This window comes from Coptis chinensis, chromosome 6, assembly GCF_015680905.1.
Source record: "Coptis chinensis isolate HL-2020 chromosome 6, ASM1568090v1, whole genome shotgun sequence".
Classification (NCBI taxonomy): Eukaryota; Viridiplantae; Streptophyta; class Magnoliopsida; order Ranunculales; family Ranunculaceae; genus Coptis; species Coptis chinensis.
This window is the reverse complement of record NC_141461.1, coordinates 40,798,304-40,812,818: the sequence shown is the minus strand read 5'-3', so window position 1 is coordinate 40,812,818 and position 14,515 is coordinate 40,798,304. Positions and strand designations below refer to the sequence as shown.

The 14,515-nt window shown below is 36.0% G+C and overlaps 2 protein-coding genes and 2 long non-coding RNA genes across 5 annotated transcripts; all 4 read right to left on the bottom strand.

Annotated features, from left to right (window-relative positions):
• Positions 1-1,297: 1,297 nt before the first annotated feature.
• Positions 1,298-2,473, bottom strand: LOC147492983 (uncharacterized). The gene is made up of 4 exons (XR_015197324.1): positions 2,408-2,473; positions 2,065-2,117; positions 1,704-1,866; positions 1,298-1,572 (listed from the first exon to the last, which is right to left on the bottom strand). It is a non-coding gene; the product is annotated as an uncharacterized LOC147492983 (long non-coding RNA).
• Positions 2,474-2,606: 133 nt separating this feature from the next.
• On the bottom strand, positions 2,607-6,874 carry LOC147492982 (protein CASP-like). Its single transcript, XM_086567713.1, has 9 exons — positions 6,599-6,874; positions 5,318-6,409; positions 5,155-5,208; positions 4,670-4,876; positions 4,450-4,582; positions 4,091-4,378; positions 3,857-4,006; positions 2,993-3,081; positions 2,607-2,796 (listed from the first exon to the last, which is right to left on the bottom strand). Exons 6-9 carry the CDS (start codon positions 4,178-4,180, stop codon positions 2,607-2,609), a joined length of 519 nt encoding a protein of 172 aa, XP_086423839.1. The 5' UTR covers positions 4,181-4,378; positions 4,450-4,582; positions 4,670-4,876; positions 5,155-5,208; positions 5,318-6,409; positions 6,599-6,874.
• Positions 6,875-7,790: 916 nt separating this feature from the next.
• LOC147492981 (uncharacterized) lies at positions 7,791-11,959 on the bottom strand. 2 transcript variants are annotated; one of them, XR_015198651.1, is made up of 6 exons: positions 11,795-11,959; positions 11,598-11,714; positions 9,949-11,463; positions 9,422-9,777; positions 8,458-8,566; positions 7,791-8,157 (listed from the first exon to the last, which is right to left on the bottom strand). It is a non-coding gene; the product is annotated as an uncharacterized LOC147492981 (long non-coding RNA). The 2 variants fall into 2 exon arrangements; XR_015198652.1 differs by having other exon boundaries at positions 9,422-9,768.
• Positions 11,960-12,040: 81 nt separating this feature from the next.
• On the bottom strand, positions 12,041-14,515 carry LOC147492980 (replication protein A 70 kDa DNA-binding subunit D-like). The gene is made up of 9 exons (XM_086567712.1): positions 14,243-14,515; positions 13,875-14,037; positions 13,523-13,808; positions 13,312-13,396; positions 13,116-13,234; positions 12,931-13,012; positions 12,494-12,623; positions 12,271-12,416; positions 12,041-12,167 (listed from the first exon to the last, which is right to left on the bottom strand). The coding sequence occupies exons 2-9, from the start codon at positions 13,944-13,946 to the stop codon at positions 12,041-12,043; spliced, it is 1,047 nt and encodes a 348-aa protein (XP_086423838.1). The 5' UTR covers positions 13,947-14,037; positions 14,243-14,515.

The window sequence follows — 14,515 nt, the reverse complement described above, 5'->3', positions numbered from 1 at the left end:
AAATTGTCTGAACTTTAGAATATAAACTTAAGGAATCAATTAAATACATCTTTTGAGACCTCAAGTAATTGATTGTACCTTTCAATCATCCATTCATTGCACTTTGTTATTTGGGGCAGCCCCTTCTATTGGTTTGCATAAATATCCCATTCTAACACAAAATATCAAGATCAATAGAAAGCTTAGTAATGCTTAATAAGTTCCAGACTTCTATGAGCTCTTTAGTAAATTTGAAAACATCCAATTGCAACAGAAACAAACCCAGTACCCTACAATGCTTTAACATCTCAAAATCAACATTTGGTTTTAAATAGATATTGGCGGCAGTTTTTAAGTGGAAAATGAAATTCAATATTATGTATTTGAGAGGGCAATTTTTCTTTCAAAAGCTCAATACATGCAGCAATCTAAAACTAATGTGCAATAATGTTTGTTCATCAATCTAAAACTAATGTGCAATAATATTCTAGAGTCAATGATTGCCAATCAAAACTTATATATTGTAGTTCAATGTACATAAGAATCAAATGTGAAAATCCAAAGTTAAAAAAACATACATACGAAGAAATTCTATTTGAGGAGTTGCAAACTTGCTCCAAGACACTAAAGTTGGGATATTAAAGTGAATGATATGATTGTAAAGCAACTATTAATTATATTAACAAATGATATCATAAACCATGGCTTGACAGGCATGATGTGGGGTGAACTCATGATCAAATTGTTGCATAATAAAGAGAGTAAATCTTATCTTTTTTCTATCTGCTAGGTGTAATTTTGTTTTAATTGAACCATAAGCATCAAAATCCCCATTAGACCCAGCAAAAAGACATTAAAAGTACAGACAAACAAAATTATTAGTGTTGTCCATAGAAAAAAAATTATATATAGTCAAAACACTGAATTCATAACACACTAATTTGGATGACAGACAAAAAAAGTACTAAGAAATTAACATTTTTTTATCAACTTGAGAAAATAAGCTTCTTTTGGTGAATTAAATAGCAGGTGGTTTGAGGCATAAAATACAACTTCTTTGATTCGAAAAAAACAAAGTGCAAAGAAAACACACTAAAAAATCAAAGAACTTGTTTTTAGTATGTACCTTCATAGACTTCATATGATTTAGAGCAGCAAGCATGTCCATCTCTCTGTTAGAATCCAAGGTTCTGTTTTCCAATGATTTCATCTGCTGCCTGAAAGAAAAATATACGTACAACCTTAGCAATTAATTCCACTAGCAAAATGCACGTGCTCTGCACATGAACAATACACAAAACTTATTGAAGAGAATGGTAACATAGTTATTAAGAAGAGAGTTAAGATGCTCCATATTTAACCATAGTGTTTTGTGCGAAATTTTCATAGCTTGTGTCCTTTTGCGCCTCACAGTCACTTATATAATTGACCTTAAGTTAGTGGGCTTGTATAAGTGCGCCTCAACAAAGAATTTAACCATAGCAGTTTAGTACTTTATAACAGACTAAATTTTCATATTTAACCAATGTCTTGGGCTAGTTTTTCAGTTGGCCTTGCTTGAAGCTCTTTCTTGATCTCTTGAATAGAAGTTCCCTGCAAATTAATAAATAAATAGCATCTGAAAACTGCATGTGAATTAACATAAGTAATTCGATTGCGTCCTTTCCTCATTCAAATTGCTAAATTCTTTGTTGAATCATGTCTCATTGAAATAAAATAAATACCTTTTGACTGATTAATGCATTCAACTTCTTCATCTCATTCATGTGTTCCTCCCGTTCATTTTACAAAGTGGTTTCCATATTGTGAAGTTCCATATTCAAGTCGGAGATTATTTTCTCTTTCGCACTCAATGAATTCTCCAGGATAGTAGTTAAATCCATATTACTGATGCAAAAAAGAGTAACATCAAGCTGAGGAACATAATACGAAGAAGAAAAGCATGATAACACTCAAAACCGCCTTTTATTAGCTACCGTCAATGTTAATCTTACATTCAATGCAATTTATCACCACCGGGGTCTACCAAACTAAAATGTAAGGATGATTGAATTCATGTGTAGAATTTGACTTATGAAACCTCACCTTTTGTTTCCATTTTCTTCATTTGTCGTCTCTAATTGAGAGCGCAAAAGTCCCTGCAGGGAAGTCCAAAGCAAAATAAGGTGTTTTCACAAGATCATGTAATAATTTAATAAGGTGTTTCTTTTTTTCCATTAATGTTGATCCCAAAAAGGACATCATGTGGATTCATTTTCTTCAAGTGAAATGAAGAGACGATTATCAATAGATGCAATAGAGTGTTTACAATGAACAATCTACAGTCTTGAAGAATAGCAGAAAACGGATGGAAGATGCACATATATGTCTAAACTAAAGGTTCATGATCACGGACATTTGAAATGATACCATTTATCATAATTTTCACCTTCTCCCTTTCAAGACTAAGTAGTTGTGACTGAGCCCGTTCAACTTCATCCATAAGAAGATTAACCCGATTGCTTTCTTCTTTGTATCCTCATCATCTGAAAGAGACAAATGAGAATGTGTTACATAACCACATTTTCATAAGTACCTTTTCAAATAATTAAGCAAGCTTCTCTGAGAGAATAAAAAATATAAAATGCTTAGAGAGTAGACATCAGCATTGCATGTGACATAAATAAAATGCCAAAACCTATTCTTAAAACAATGGCAATATACATTTCTGATTGAGCACGAAAGTCAAATAACTGGCTCTGGGCAAATTCATGCAGCTTCTGCATATTTGAAACACTATTTTTAGCTTGCCGTAACTGATCCTGCAACAGTCGCTCCCTGCCTCCATAAGAACACAAAACATGTTACACATTCCATGAGCATAAAAAAAACAACCGAAAAAATGAAAGGAGAGAGAGAGAGAGAGAGAGAGAGAGAGAGAGAGAGAGAGAGCTTCACATAGCCATGTTTACCAAAACAAAGTAACAAAAGTCAAGAACATGAGTCAAATTTTCTTTAACAACAATGTGTATACCTTTCTTTAAGGACGTCCAGTGTTTTCTGATTCTCTTCTGCCAAGCCACGTTGCTTGATTTCTACAATTTCTTTCACTTTTTCCTCCATCTAAATTCATCTCAAAAAAAAAATCAGAAAAACAACAATAATCATTAGCATAATAACAATTACTATTGTAATCTATAAATTTCGATTGACAGATGCCAAAGCATGAGAAGTTCAGACCATGATACAGTAGCAACCTATATAAAGGAGCAGTACATGCGACAACGCCCTTCTACTATCTGCTACGGTCTCCATAATTAACCCATAAGAGGTGTGCGAAAATCAAAAGACCTCGTTGCTTGGTTCGATCAATCACACTTCAACAAAGTCTATTTGCCACAAAACACCTAGGTTCTAAGGATTTGCAAAATGATCTCCATCAGAAACCCATGTCTAGGAGTGAACCTAAAGGCGTAGAACTACAAACCGAGCTTCAACTCTCACTTCTGAACCCAGGCACTTCCCAAGCATAACCTCAGAATATCAAAGTCCCACACCTTTAGATGAACCCGTCCTTGGGGCTATGATACCACATTGCAAAAAGCCGGTTCCCTCCTATCACACTATTGTCCCCACTTGCCCCTATGAGAGTTTTATGTCAAATGGCCAGGGTGCCAACCCAAATTCAGCACGTCACTTGGGAATGACAGATATCAGAAGGAACCTAAAGAAACATCCACCCGAGTCTGTAATGGTAATAAAATAGGGGGTTGCCAAAACAAATTTTACTTCAAGGAAGCATGTGGGAAACTCATATTTTGCAAGACTATAATAAATAAACCAAGTTGTATTATAATTTTTCATGAAAACATGAATAGGACATATAAACTATGCTAACCTGTTGTTCTAGTTGGCGATTGCGGTCTTCAAGTCTCCGTATAGTCGCTTTTTGATTTTTCAAATGAGCAGCTTCAATCCTAAACTCCTCTAGTTCAACCTTCATCTTTCTATTCTCAGACTGTAGTTCTGAAACTTTCACATCTTGGTCCTACATTAAAAAAAAAACACAATCAAATTCTCTGCAACAACATAAACCGAACGCATAAAACGCAAGCGTACTAAAAAAACTTACAGCAATTGAAGCAATAGCTAGATAAGGATCCGGAGCCTCATATAACTTCTGAGTGAAGGTGAAGGTTGAAACATGATTGGATCGAATCATGATTGGATTAGATGGTGAAGGTCAGATGACTGAAGGTCAGATTACTTGTTGAGACTGAAGATCAGATGGTGAAGGTCGAAACATGATTGGATCGAATCCATGCACTTGCTCAGCACTTCTCCTCGCGGTAATTGTCCCCAGATAATCCAGAATGCAAGATTCAATTTCATCCTATGTAAAATCTCCCACAATACTCACCTGAAAGAAGACATTGATGGGGATCAAGGCAACAAAGGGGGATATATAGTTTTGAGATGATTCTGAGATACCTCCATATTATCGCCGAAAAATTGATTTCAGGAAAGATTCTTCGTATGTCTTGAGTTCTTATGTACTAACGTCATGGTGACTGCTTGTTGAATGGCGTCTAATGGGCCTTTTTAATTTTCCTCCAAATCACTGCTGTAGAGTTCTTATGTACAATTAATTTTCTTAATTGTGGTGGAAGGCTGATCTGACGTCCAGAAAAAAGATCAAACAGGAAGTTACCATTGTGATGTGCCATCTCAAATAGCCTTGGGCTGATCCACAGCAGATACTCCGACTTGCTAAGATTATAGATTGTACATTCTAAGAGACTTAAGAACATTCCAGTTTGTGTGGTTACATCGCGAGAGATCATTAACCAAGGAAGTCGATTGAGTCCATGAAGGTAGTGTATGTGCTTTACTGCAATGGACCTCCATGCATGACAGACTGCAGCAAAACGGATATAATATGTCAGACATAGTCTATGCAAAATAATCTTCTTCGTTGGTCACCTTATTGCAACTTCCCTTTTTTTTTGTTATAACTCAATTCCCATATCACCTCTAAAAAAAATGCCATATAGCACTTGGTCACATGAACCAAGAACAAATAGAAAAGATGAACAAAATAATGCAGAATAACATCAGAACTTGTACAAAGTTTAGAGATGCTTAATCTGTAAAAGTTTATTAAATCTAATCCACGCGCTTAATCTGAAAAAGTACCTACAGTATTCTACTCAAGAAGATCAGATTACGATTTGAGGCTTTTCGAGAAATCTGAAAATAGACAATTAAAATCTTCAGAGATTAACCCATTTAGGAACTCATTACCTACAAATCATTTAAACATATAGGCCCCAGATCCCAAACTAAGGAGGTAGCATACGTATTTAGAGGCCTGATAGTTTATAGGCTTCCAGATACTGACTTGCAGCTAGCTGATGCTGGTTGATCAGTGTAAACCGATGCCCTGAAATGACTATTGGTGCCACACACTCTGGATCTTCACCAGTGAGCTTGAGCAGTAAGAAGAGAATTGCATGTGGGAACATTAGGACACAGACTTGCGTCAACCATAGCCTGAATAAATGGGAAGAGAGTAAATACCAAAAGAAGGTAGAAACAGGCAAATGAACACATATATTCGCTTACATTTATAGCTAACACTGATCACCATGAACACAAAAAAGAGGGTGTGCATATAAGCCGGCACTATTAGTTGCAAAGGTAATGGAAATATCATAGCAAATTGGGAATTAAGCATGATTTGCTAAAGTTTTTTTTCAAACACATATATAAACTGATCACGTAGCAGCATTAGAGGACAGAAGCACTTTTTAAACTCAACTTAATACTAAGCATAGCCATAAACGACTTTGATACAAACCTAAGCTTGGAGAAAGTAATTATCGAGGCTTTAGGGAAACTTAAAACAACAAACAGTAAAGAAATACACTCAGAAGTAAAAGCTTCAAGTTTCGGAACGTGTCTAAATATCCATGGAAGGTTCATAGTCCGAGTCGACATTGTAGTTGGGCTCATCGGCTTCATCATCACTGATAATTATCACCTCTGGATTGGCAAGCGGGTGCTGTAGATTTTGAATTTGATGTTGCAAGGTCAGGTTCCGGTTGCGCACTTGTGCTATTTGGTTACGAAGCTGATTAACTTGGTTGCGAAGAGATTCGGCTTGCACCCGTGTTTCACGCAGTTCACGGAAGTTGTAGTCAATGATTTCGACTTCGAACGTATTCTTAAGGTAGTTTACGGCCAACCTTGCCGCCACTTGTTCAGAATCATCCCTGTATGGTGTGGGCAATCCAAGAAACCTCATTCTGGTAGGTTGCAGTTCAACCCATGCCTCATACTGCCTGTTGACGAAATTCGATCCATACGATGGTAATTGCATACCTAGGATTCGTGATGCCTCATCGAGTAAGTTCTTGAATGAAATGGGAATGTTGTTATAAGCCATAGCCTGTTATGGAATAACCAAAAAAAGGAAAATGGATTAGTCAGGAAAAATACGAAATAATAGTGGACAGCCACAATAAGAAAGTATAACATGCCTAGCTTCTTTGTCTAGCTAGAGAGAATGAATAAGCAATGAGACTAATAATTGAGGAAATGTAATAAAATCGTTGGGATTTATAGAAAACAAACCGACCTAAAGTAGAAATAAGATGGAGAGGCAGACGCCTTTTTTTTTTCGGGCATTAATGGAGCTTCGTCGAGTTATGACTGGGGAGGAGCTATGGATAGTGGTTAATCATTTTTGGTTGAAAGGGTTTCCATTTTTTTTTAGTTTATTTATTGGTGCCTTTCCATTCCCTTTGTTTGAACTTAAGTGAATAAAGTGGGAGATGAAGCATTTGAGAGGCTGGCGAAGTATTAAGTTGGGCTAACGTGACGGGATTATTGAAAGCCCATAATTTGTACCGGGTTTTGGATGCTAAGAATTTAATCTAATTGATTTGAAGCAGTTATCTTTAATCTAATAATTTTAATAATGCGTTTTCGACCCTTGCTTATTGGTTTATAATCCTTTTATTTAAAATCTGTCTATATTTTAACAGCTATCACCACGATAATGCCAATACAAATCTATAAAACCAATCATGTAATTAATAATAAAGTATATATATATATATATATATATATATATATATATATATATATATATATATATATATATATATATATATATAAGGACATAAAGCAATTTGCATCGTTTGTGTCAAAATAAAGAGCAGATGTAGCAAAGGGAGTCCAAATATAGAATTACTTAAGTGAAAATGGTTATGACACAAAATTTTAATTTGCTGAAGCATTAGAGGTGGGTGGACTATACTAATAGAGATGATAGAGCAGAGTGTTGATTAGAGAATAGCAAGAGGGTGACGCTATTTATAGAGATTATAAAAAAGAGTGTTGATTAGAACAAATAAAAAGTCATTCTGATGTTGCATCTTAGGATTCATAGTAATGTATAAATTAATATTGCCTAACTGCGTGTATGAATATCCAAATAGTCTGGAGTTAGATATGGGAGAATCTCCAAATAGGAACTTAGGATATGCTTAGATATGCCTAGCTTAAAGTAGCATGTGAGGAGCTATTACAAATTCTGGACGCAGCACACCCAATTTGTATTGCACAGCAAAAAATTGTGAGGCTATTGAAGTCTCCAATGAGGTTAGTTTCTGCACATATTATTGTGTGCGCACATCATATATCAGGGTCACCTTTAGAAGCGGAAGTAAATTTGATTCAGAGAATCATATTTGATGAATCCTTTTGAATTTATCATAATGTTAAATAAGTAATTTATATTCAATAAATCAATTTGATTGATTGGATCAAGTGTTAAGCCCATTTAATTTGCAGAAGTGAGTACAATTGGAACACTTCTAAAGAAGACAATACCGCACGCTTTATGAAAACTTGAGCAGAGTCCGATTTTTTATTATACTGAGTTGCCCATAATAGTTACTCGGCTTCCATTGTCCGAGATAACTTACATGAATTCAAAAGGGAAGAAATGGCACACTATGTTGGGAAGGTTAGTCCTGCTTATTCCCATCCACCATTGCAGAAAACCTCATATTGATTCGGCATGGGCCAGCATCAAGAGTAAGTTGTTTGATGTATCCGAGATTTCGTGATTGAATTGTTTCGACCTTCAACCCAACTGATGTAACCTATTGGTTAGCTTGTCAGAATCACCTGCAAATTAAAATTAAATATCAAATCAAAAAGACATTAAGGTAAGTATGTGTGTAGCCAAAAAATTGGAGGGTGAAAAGCAATTGTTACTTTGTCAATTCTAGTACGTATTTAAGTTCCTTGATGTTTAACAATTTTATTGAATGTCTAGCATTGGCATATCCGGATTAAAAACATATATAAAATACGAAAAGGCAAACATACGTATTGTCAATTCAATCAAATTATCGATTAGTTGGTTTCCTTTGGTTGCGTTATTGAATATATACGAAATATATACTGACACATCATTAGACTAACCTCTTGCAACAGGGTGCAGCTCGTTCAAAGGTAGCCATCAGTGAAGTTTGGATTTGCTATATGCATGGGTGCAGACTTGAGGTAGTGTTCCAATTCAGCCCGCTTGAATCTTCAGAGGGAGTGAAAAACGACCAATTATTAGTATAACCCAAAGAAAAACATTGTTAAATCAGGGGCTGATAAAAACAATTTATATACATTACAATTAATAAGAAACGGGTCTTACAGCAGCTATAACAGCATTGGGGAAGTAGGTCAACTGCTGATTGAGAGTAGTATAAGTAGATAGATCCTCGACAATGATTGGAATATAATAAATTGTGCCTACTTGAGACATTAGGCATGTAACTTATATAGGAGATGATAAAGAATTTGACGGAGTGCGGGATAAGTGTTTCAAAGTTATTTCTTTTGCAGAGAGAAAGTGTAGGCATGCTGCTTCTAAATGTTGCTTGACAATCCCTTGACACTTGGGGAAAGTTGTAGGTATAAAAATGATAGTTAAAGCTGCTGGCTTTTGTGAACAATTAGTTGGTGTGCTTGTAATTTTCACCATTGGCTGGTCTTTATTGTTAGACTTGGCTGATTCAACTTGGGCGAGCACATTGTCACTTTGTAGAGCCAAGAGTGGATGTCTTTAGATGCAATGTATTTGTATTTGGCCCTTAACAAACCACTGTTGCTAGGACCAAAATGGTGCTGTTTCATGCAAAACCTAAAAAATAGCCGAGACTAAACAGCCTGAAGCTTTATGCCTGATTTGAGATCGAATGATATTCCTACTGGAAACTAAATGACCTATAGAGGTTGAATCTAGACCTAAGACGACATGTATAACTGACATTTTTTTTAAGAGGCAGTCCCAAAAAAAACACTTAAAAGCAGGGGCTTACTCCAACACTTGGAAAACATATAGCTGAGCTGTCATAGTGGCGACGTAAATGCAAAGCTAAAAGGAAATCACCTTCTGTTAGATGGAGTAACCATGATGTGGAAATAGCCTTGACACGCAGCTGATCGATCCACCAGCCTTAGCCGAGTCTCGTCTGCTTGTACATTGAAGGGTTTAAGATAGGGGCATGCCTTGATTGCGCGGGTGTTATGGTCCTTCTTCATTAAACTATTTTGACCACGCCCGACCCACCCCCTCTTCCTCTTGCTCCCCGACCTCGGCATATCCCACTGTCATTACCTGGCAGTTGCTGGTCCATATTTACTTGACGTGGCCACTGCGGATTGAATCGTTGATGCTGCTACCACACATTGGGCTGTTGTTGTTGCTGCTAGTGGATGCAATCCACCTCGCGGTATCTGAAATTGCTAACAACAAAAGATTTGGAATTTGTCACATTAACAGGTCAAAGAATATATCACTAAATATAACCTAAAAACTAATAACTGCGACACACGGAAGCAATGTAAAGTATAGTTATAATCAAAGAAAGTAACTCAAATTGGTTAACTTAAGAGCTTGAAAGCGCGAAACCATACCTTGCACATACCGTCAAATCCCTACCACCAAGGGGAAATCAGCATACAATGAGCGCATGACGCTGCAGAGTTTTCGATTTGACAGCATCCCTAATAATATCATGATAAAGTGGTTGCCTATAGCAATTTCAGCAAAAGTATTAAACGCGTCAAAATTAATCCCGGAATTTTCGTGGTCACCGAAAGCCGGTCCGAAAGGTGGGCACTTCTTGTTCTCGTTTCTAACCGTCCTAACCACAGCCTATATATACCTTCCATTAACTTCCAATGGGAAACAGTACAACCTTGTCAACAACATAAGGATATTCAAAGCTTCATCTTAGGACAAAGGGAAAAAAAAAGGTTTTACAGAGAGCAAAACCATACGAACTGCAGAAAAGGAAAACATAAATCTGGGATAGGGAACCAGCTTAAAACGTAGGCAAACCATATAAACCGCCGTACGCAACATGACCTAAATCGTAGCATCAGTCGAGACAAACAACGATGGCTATTAGACCATGAACAAATTAATTGACGACAATCAATATCAGACTAATAATTTGAAATATTTGTAAAGTGTTGTTCTATAAGAAACGACCATTTTTGAGAATGTTAGACTCAGTTTGTCAACCATTTTTAAAGGATGGAAAAGAAATATGACGTTAACACATATATACTACGCCTTGCTAATCTATTCTCTACACCACATGTATTAAGAAATTTATTACCTATAATGTTTAGCGGCGCAAAGTACGCAAGTAAGGGTTATATTTTTATTTGATGGTTAAATAACAAACAGCAACAATGCATATGAAAACAAAAAAACATCATTCCCCATTAAAATCAGACCAAGCACGTCAAAATCTGATATATTTTTGGGAAAATTGAAAAGGTCACCTTTGTGACGATTTCGTTAAGCTATACCTGCTGTAAAAAAGAACTAAATATATAGATGAGAGAAATGGGTGCATAAGAGAAATACGTCTAGTTTGCTAGCAGCCAAATCCGGTATAAATGGGGAAAAAAACAGCATTCATGTGAAGACGTAACACGCGTACATTTTAATAGCAGCGTGATCACATGCCTAGTAGAACCCATAAATTAAACTGGGCCACATTAGAAAGTTGCATAAGAGATTCCATATGTTCCACATATACCCTCATGTCTACTGTACTGGTATGGCAGTTACAATCCTTAGAATTCATACATAGATGGTTGGTGCATGCGAAAGGGAAAAGTAAGAGATAAATTGCAGCATATGGTACATGACAAAAAAAACAGTGACAAAAAGATGGAACATAACAATTAACATTGAACTGATATAAAAAAGAAATCAAAGTTAGATAGGGAAGCACCAAACTACGAAACGAAACAGACAATGCTGAAAAAAAAAAGTGAAAACACAAAGGCACCAGTGTAAAAAAAACTTAGAGGCACATTTCTCAAACAGTATCCAAATCCCTCTTGTTAAGAACACACATCAAAAGAAGTAGAGTTAAGACAATGTATTGATTCTGCAGCCATGGATGTCTCCTGCAATGTAGAAAGGGTAAAAACGTTGACACACACGGACTTTTGATTGTATGCTTCATGTAGACTTTTTTTAACAAACAAAATAAATAAAGTTTTAAATTACAATATCCAAGAGTGTTGTGTTGTACATTTACCTTGAACTATGTTCTTTTTGTTTTTTTTGATGGCTGCATCTCGGAGGTTAATATTTTGCCTGGAGCAGCTTCTTCAACAATATCAACAAATGACTCCACATATGCACCTTGGCTTCCCTAAGGATGCGTAAAATGGTTAAATGTGATTGTAGTAAAACAAATTTGTTATCCGACCAAAAAGACACACATCAAACTACCTGCTCAACCAATTGACAATCTATCACAGCTTGGTCAGGGTAAATCTTCTCAACGGTAAACGATTCAAAACCTTCCTTTGCACTGTACTCGGTAATTTGCACCTGGAAAATGTAAGATCGGCCTTCAAGTTTCCTTAGTTCAGTTTGAACTGCTTTCGGCCCTTGGTCCTGTAATTTGGATAAGAATGGGTAATTTATACAAATGGCCTTCATTTTAAAAATAGACAGAGGCATTGGGTTTTTTAATCAACTTGCCTTATGGATAATTTCTAATTCTTCAACCGACTTCTTCACCAAGTGTTCAGCATGTTTGTTGAAAGCGACAAAAGTGGTAATGTCTGAGAAATCATTAACAGCAAATCGTAGCTTGTACCTGTTTTGACATTAGAATGTGTATAGGCAAGAAGCAGTCATTTGTCATTTGTCATTTAAAATAAAAGTTTAAAAAAATAACATAAAATATATATTTAACTCACTTTTTTTCGCTGTCCACCCTACATTTTGGACATTGTGTCTTGGGTTCAGCCTGCGCAATCGTTTTCATACAACGCTTGCAACTATTGTAGTACCAATTATTAATGTATACTTTGTCTATAATGGCACTGCAAGTATAACTTGATCCCTACAACGATAGAATGGAGTATATTTAGAGCCAAAGGTATATACATTCATATATGAAAGAAAAAAATTTGCATATACCTTATACGATTGATCTCTTCCCATTTCCTTCAATTCACCTATAGTAACTCGCATGTCTCTAAGTAGTGCTTCTTCAGAGAGATTTTCAGCAGGGACCTCAAGCTCAACCAATATGTTTGCAGCTTCAATGCTAGTGGGCAACAATATAAAAGAATGTACGACCCGCTAAGTTTATAGGACAATATAGGCAAGGAATGGTAGTAAAGAAAACACACAAACCAATTGAAGGAAGAGGAAATTGGCCCAAATGGCACTGTGGCTGATTACAACACATTCATTTGTTATACAAACGTAAAATAGTTTACGTTCATCCATAACAGTTATATGTTGTGACAGTTTGGTCCTATACATAAACTTATATTTTATTTCCATAACCTCTTTTTAACGCGTTATGTAAGAGTGAATGCAAATATGTTAGATAAATATCCTAAACTCACCCGCGCTTGTATTCAGTGACGGCGTGGATATCCAGGTTGACATAGATTTTTGTTCCACTAACAGACGAAAGGGTAATCTTGTCTACAACAAAAGACATGAAAAGTGCGTTGGCTTAGAATAGAATTTAAAATTAATTAGTTTTCAATATCAATTAAAGCTGTGAACACTGTAAATGTATTATTACCTTGATAATCCCTTGCAACCAGCGAAGTGGCTATAATGATAACATTCTGTTGTGTTAGTATGTCATCCGGAATTGATTTGACCAGATCACCCCATAAAGTAATGGTCACTTCAGCGCGCCTAAACGGTGAATAAACTTGATTAGGTTACAACAACATGTTTGACTGTTTAAATTGATATATAAAGGGTGTACTAACTTCTGATCCATGAGGACTATCTCCTTTAAAACTGATCCAGATATATGTTTTGTGCTGCCGACTTTCTTCAACACACCAATCACATCTGCTTGTTTAAATAAATATAAGGTTAGATCGTTGATTATATCCAGTTAACTTTAAGAGACGGTTTAATTTAACAGGGATGTAAAATCGAGAGGGGATATTTAAGCATAAGGTGGTGATTGATTACCTGATAGAAGAGTTTTCTGTTTTGCTTTGTCTGGCACTGTGTTATACTCAATGAAATTGAAGTTGTATCTTGCGATTTCAGCCCCCCCTTCATCAGCTAACTGTATCAAAGTGATTGGCTTGAATTTTATTACAAAGGGATGTACCACTGGGCGATAGGTCGTTGCTAACACCACGTCAAATCTCTCAATGACGTAGATGTTGCCCTCTTCCAACAAAGCTCCTTTTGCAAATTTGTCAAATTCTTGAAAATACTGCGATTCCAATTTAGCATGTATGTGGGTTCCCTAGCAAGAAGAGGAAAAAATCAGTGGTAAATTTTGAATGATTGCAAAACATACGCGGTTGATTACCTTAGCATCCAATAGCAGAAAGTCTCTACTTAAGACCTCATTGTTGTTATTCCAATGGATTGACTCCCACATTCTGGTCAAACTAACTTTTATTTTCAAGTTGGTTGTGCCACTACGAAGCGAGGTAAGGTGTTGGAATTATGTTGTTGACATTGAGGTATTCCTACAAAACAACCATATTGAATGTACAAAGAAACTAAGCAGAAATCTTGAACACACACTTTCTAAGAAAGGTCATCTAGATTACATAAGAAAAAAGAATATAATCATCTTATAGTGACATAGATGAAACTTTAGATTGCCCACAAGGCGAAGAGTAATATGATTGAGAGGAAAATAATAGCAGGGTATGTAACTCCAACGATTACCTGGAAGATGCAAATATTTTACTTGATAAATTGAACGAAATGCTCACAACTTCTCCAGCACAACATGTATATAAACAATAATATAGGTAGGCTTGGAGTGGAACGGTCTTGACCAATTTAAGGGGTTCAATGTTGTAAGGGCGTTGCTTATGTTTTTGATTTTAATCATATGCATTAATGGGAGGCCTGGAAGTTGTATAGATTGCAGGCGTTTTAGGAGGAATGAGGGAGGTAGCACCCAAACGCTGATTGGTTTTTTTTTTTCCGCAATTA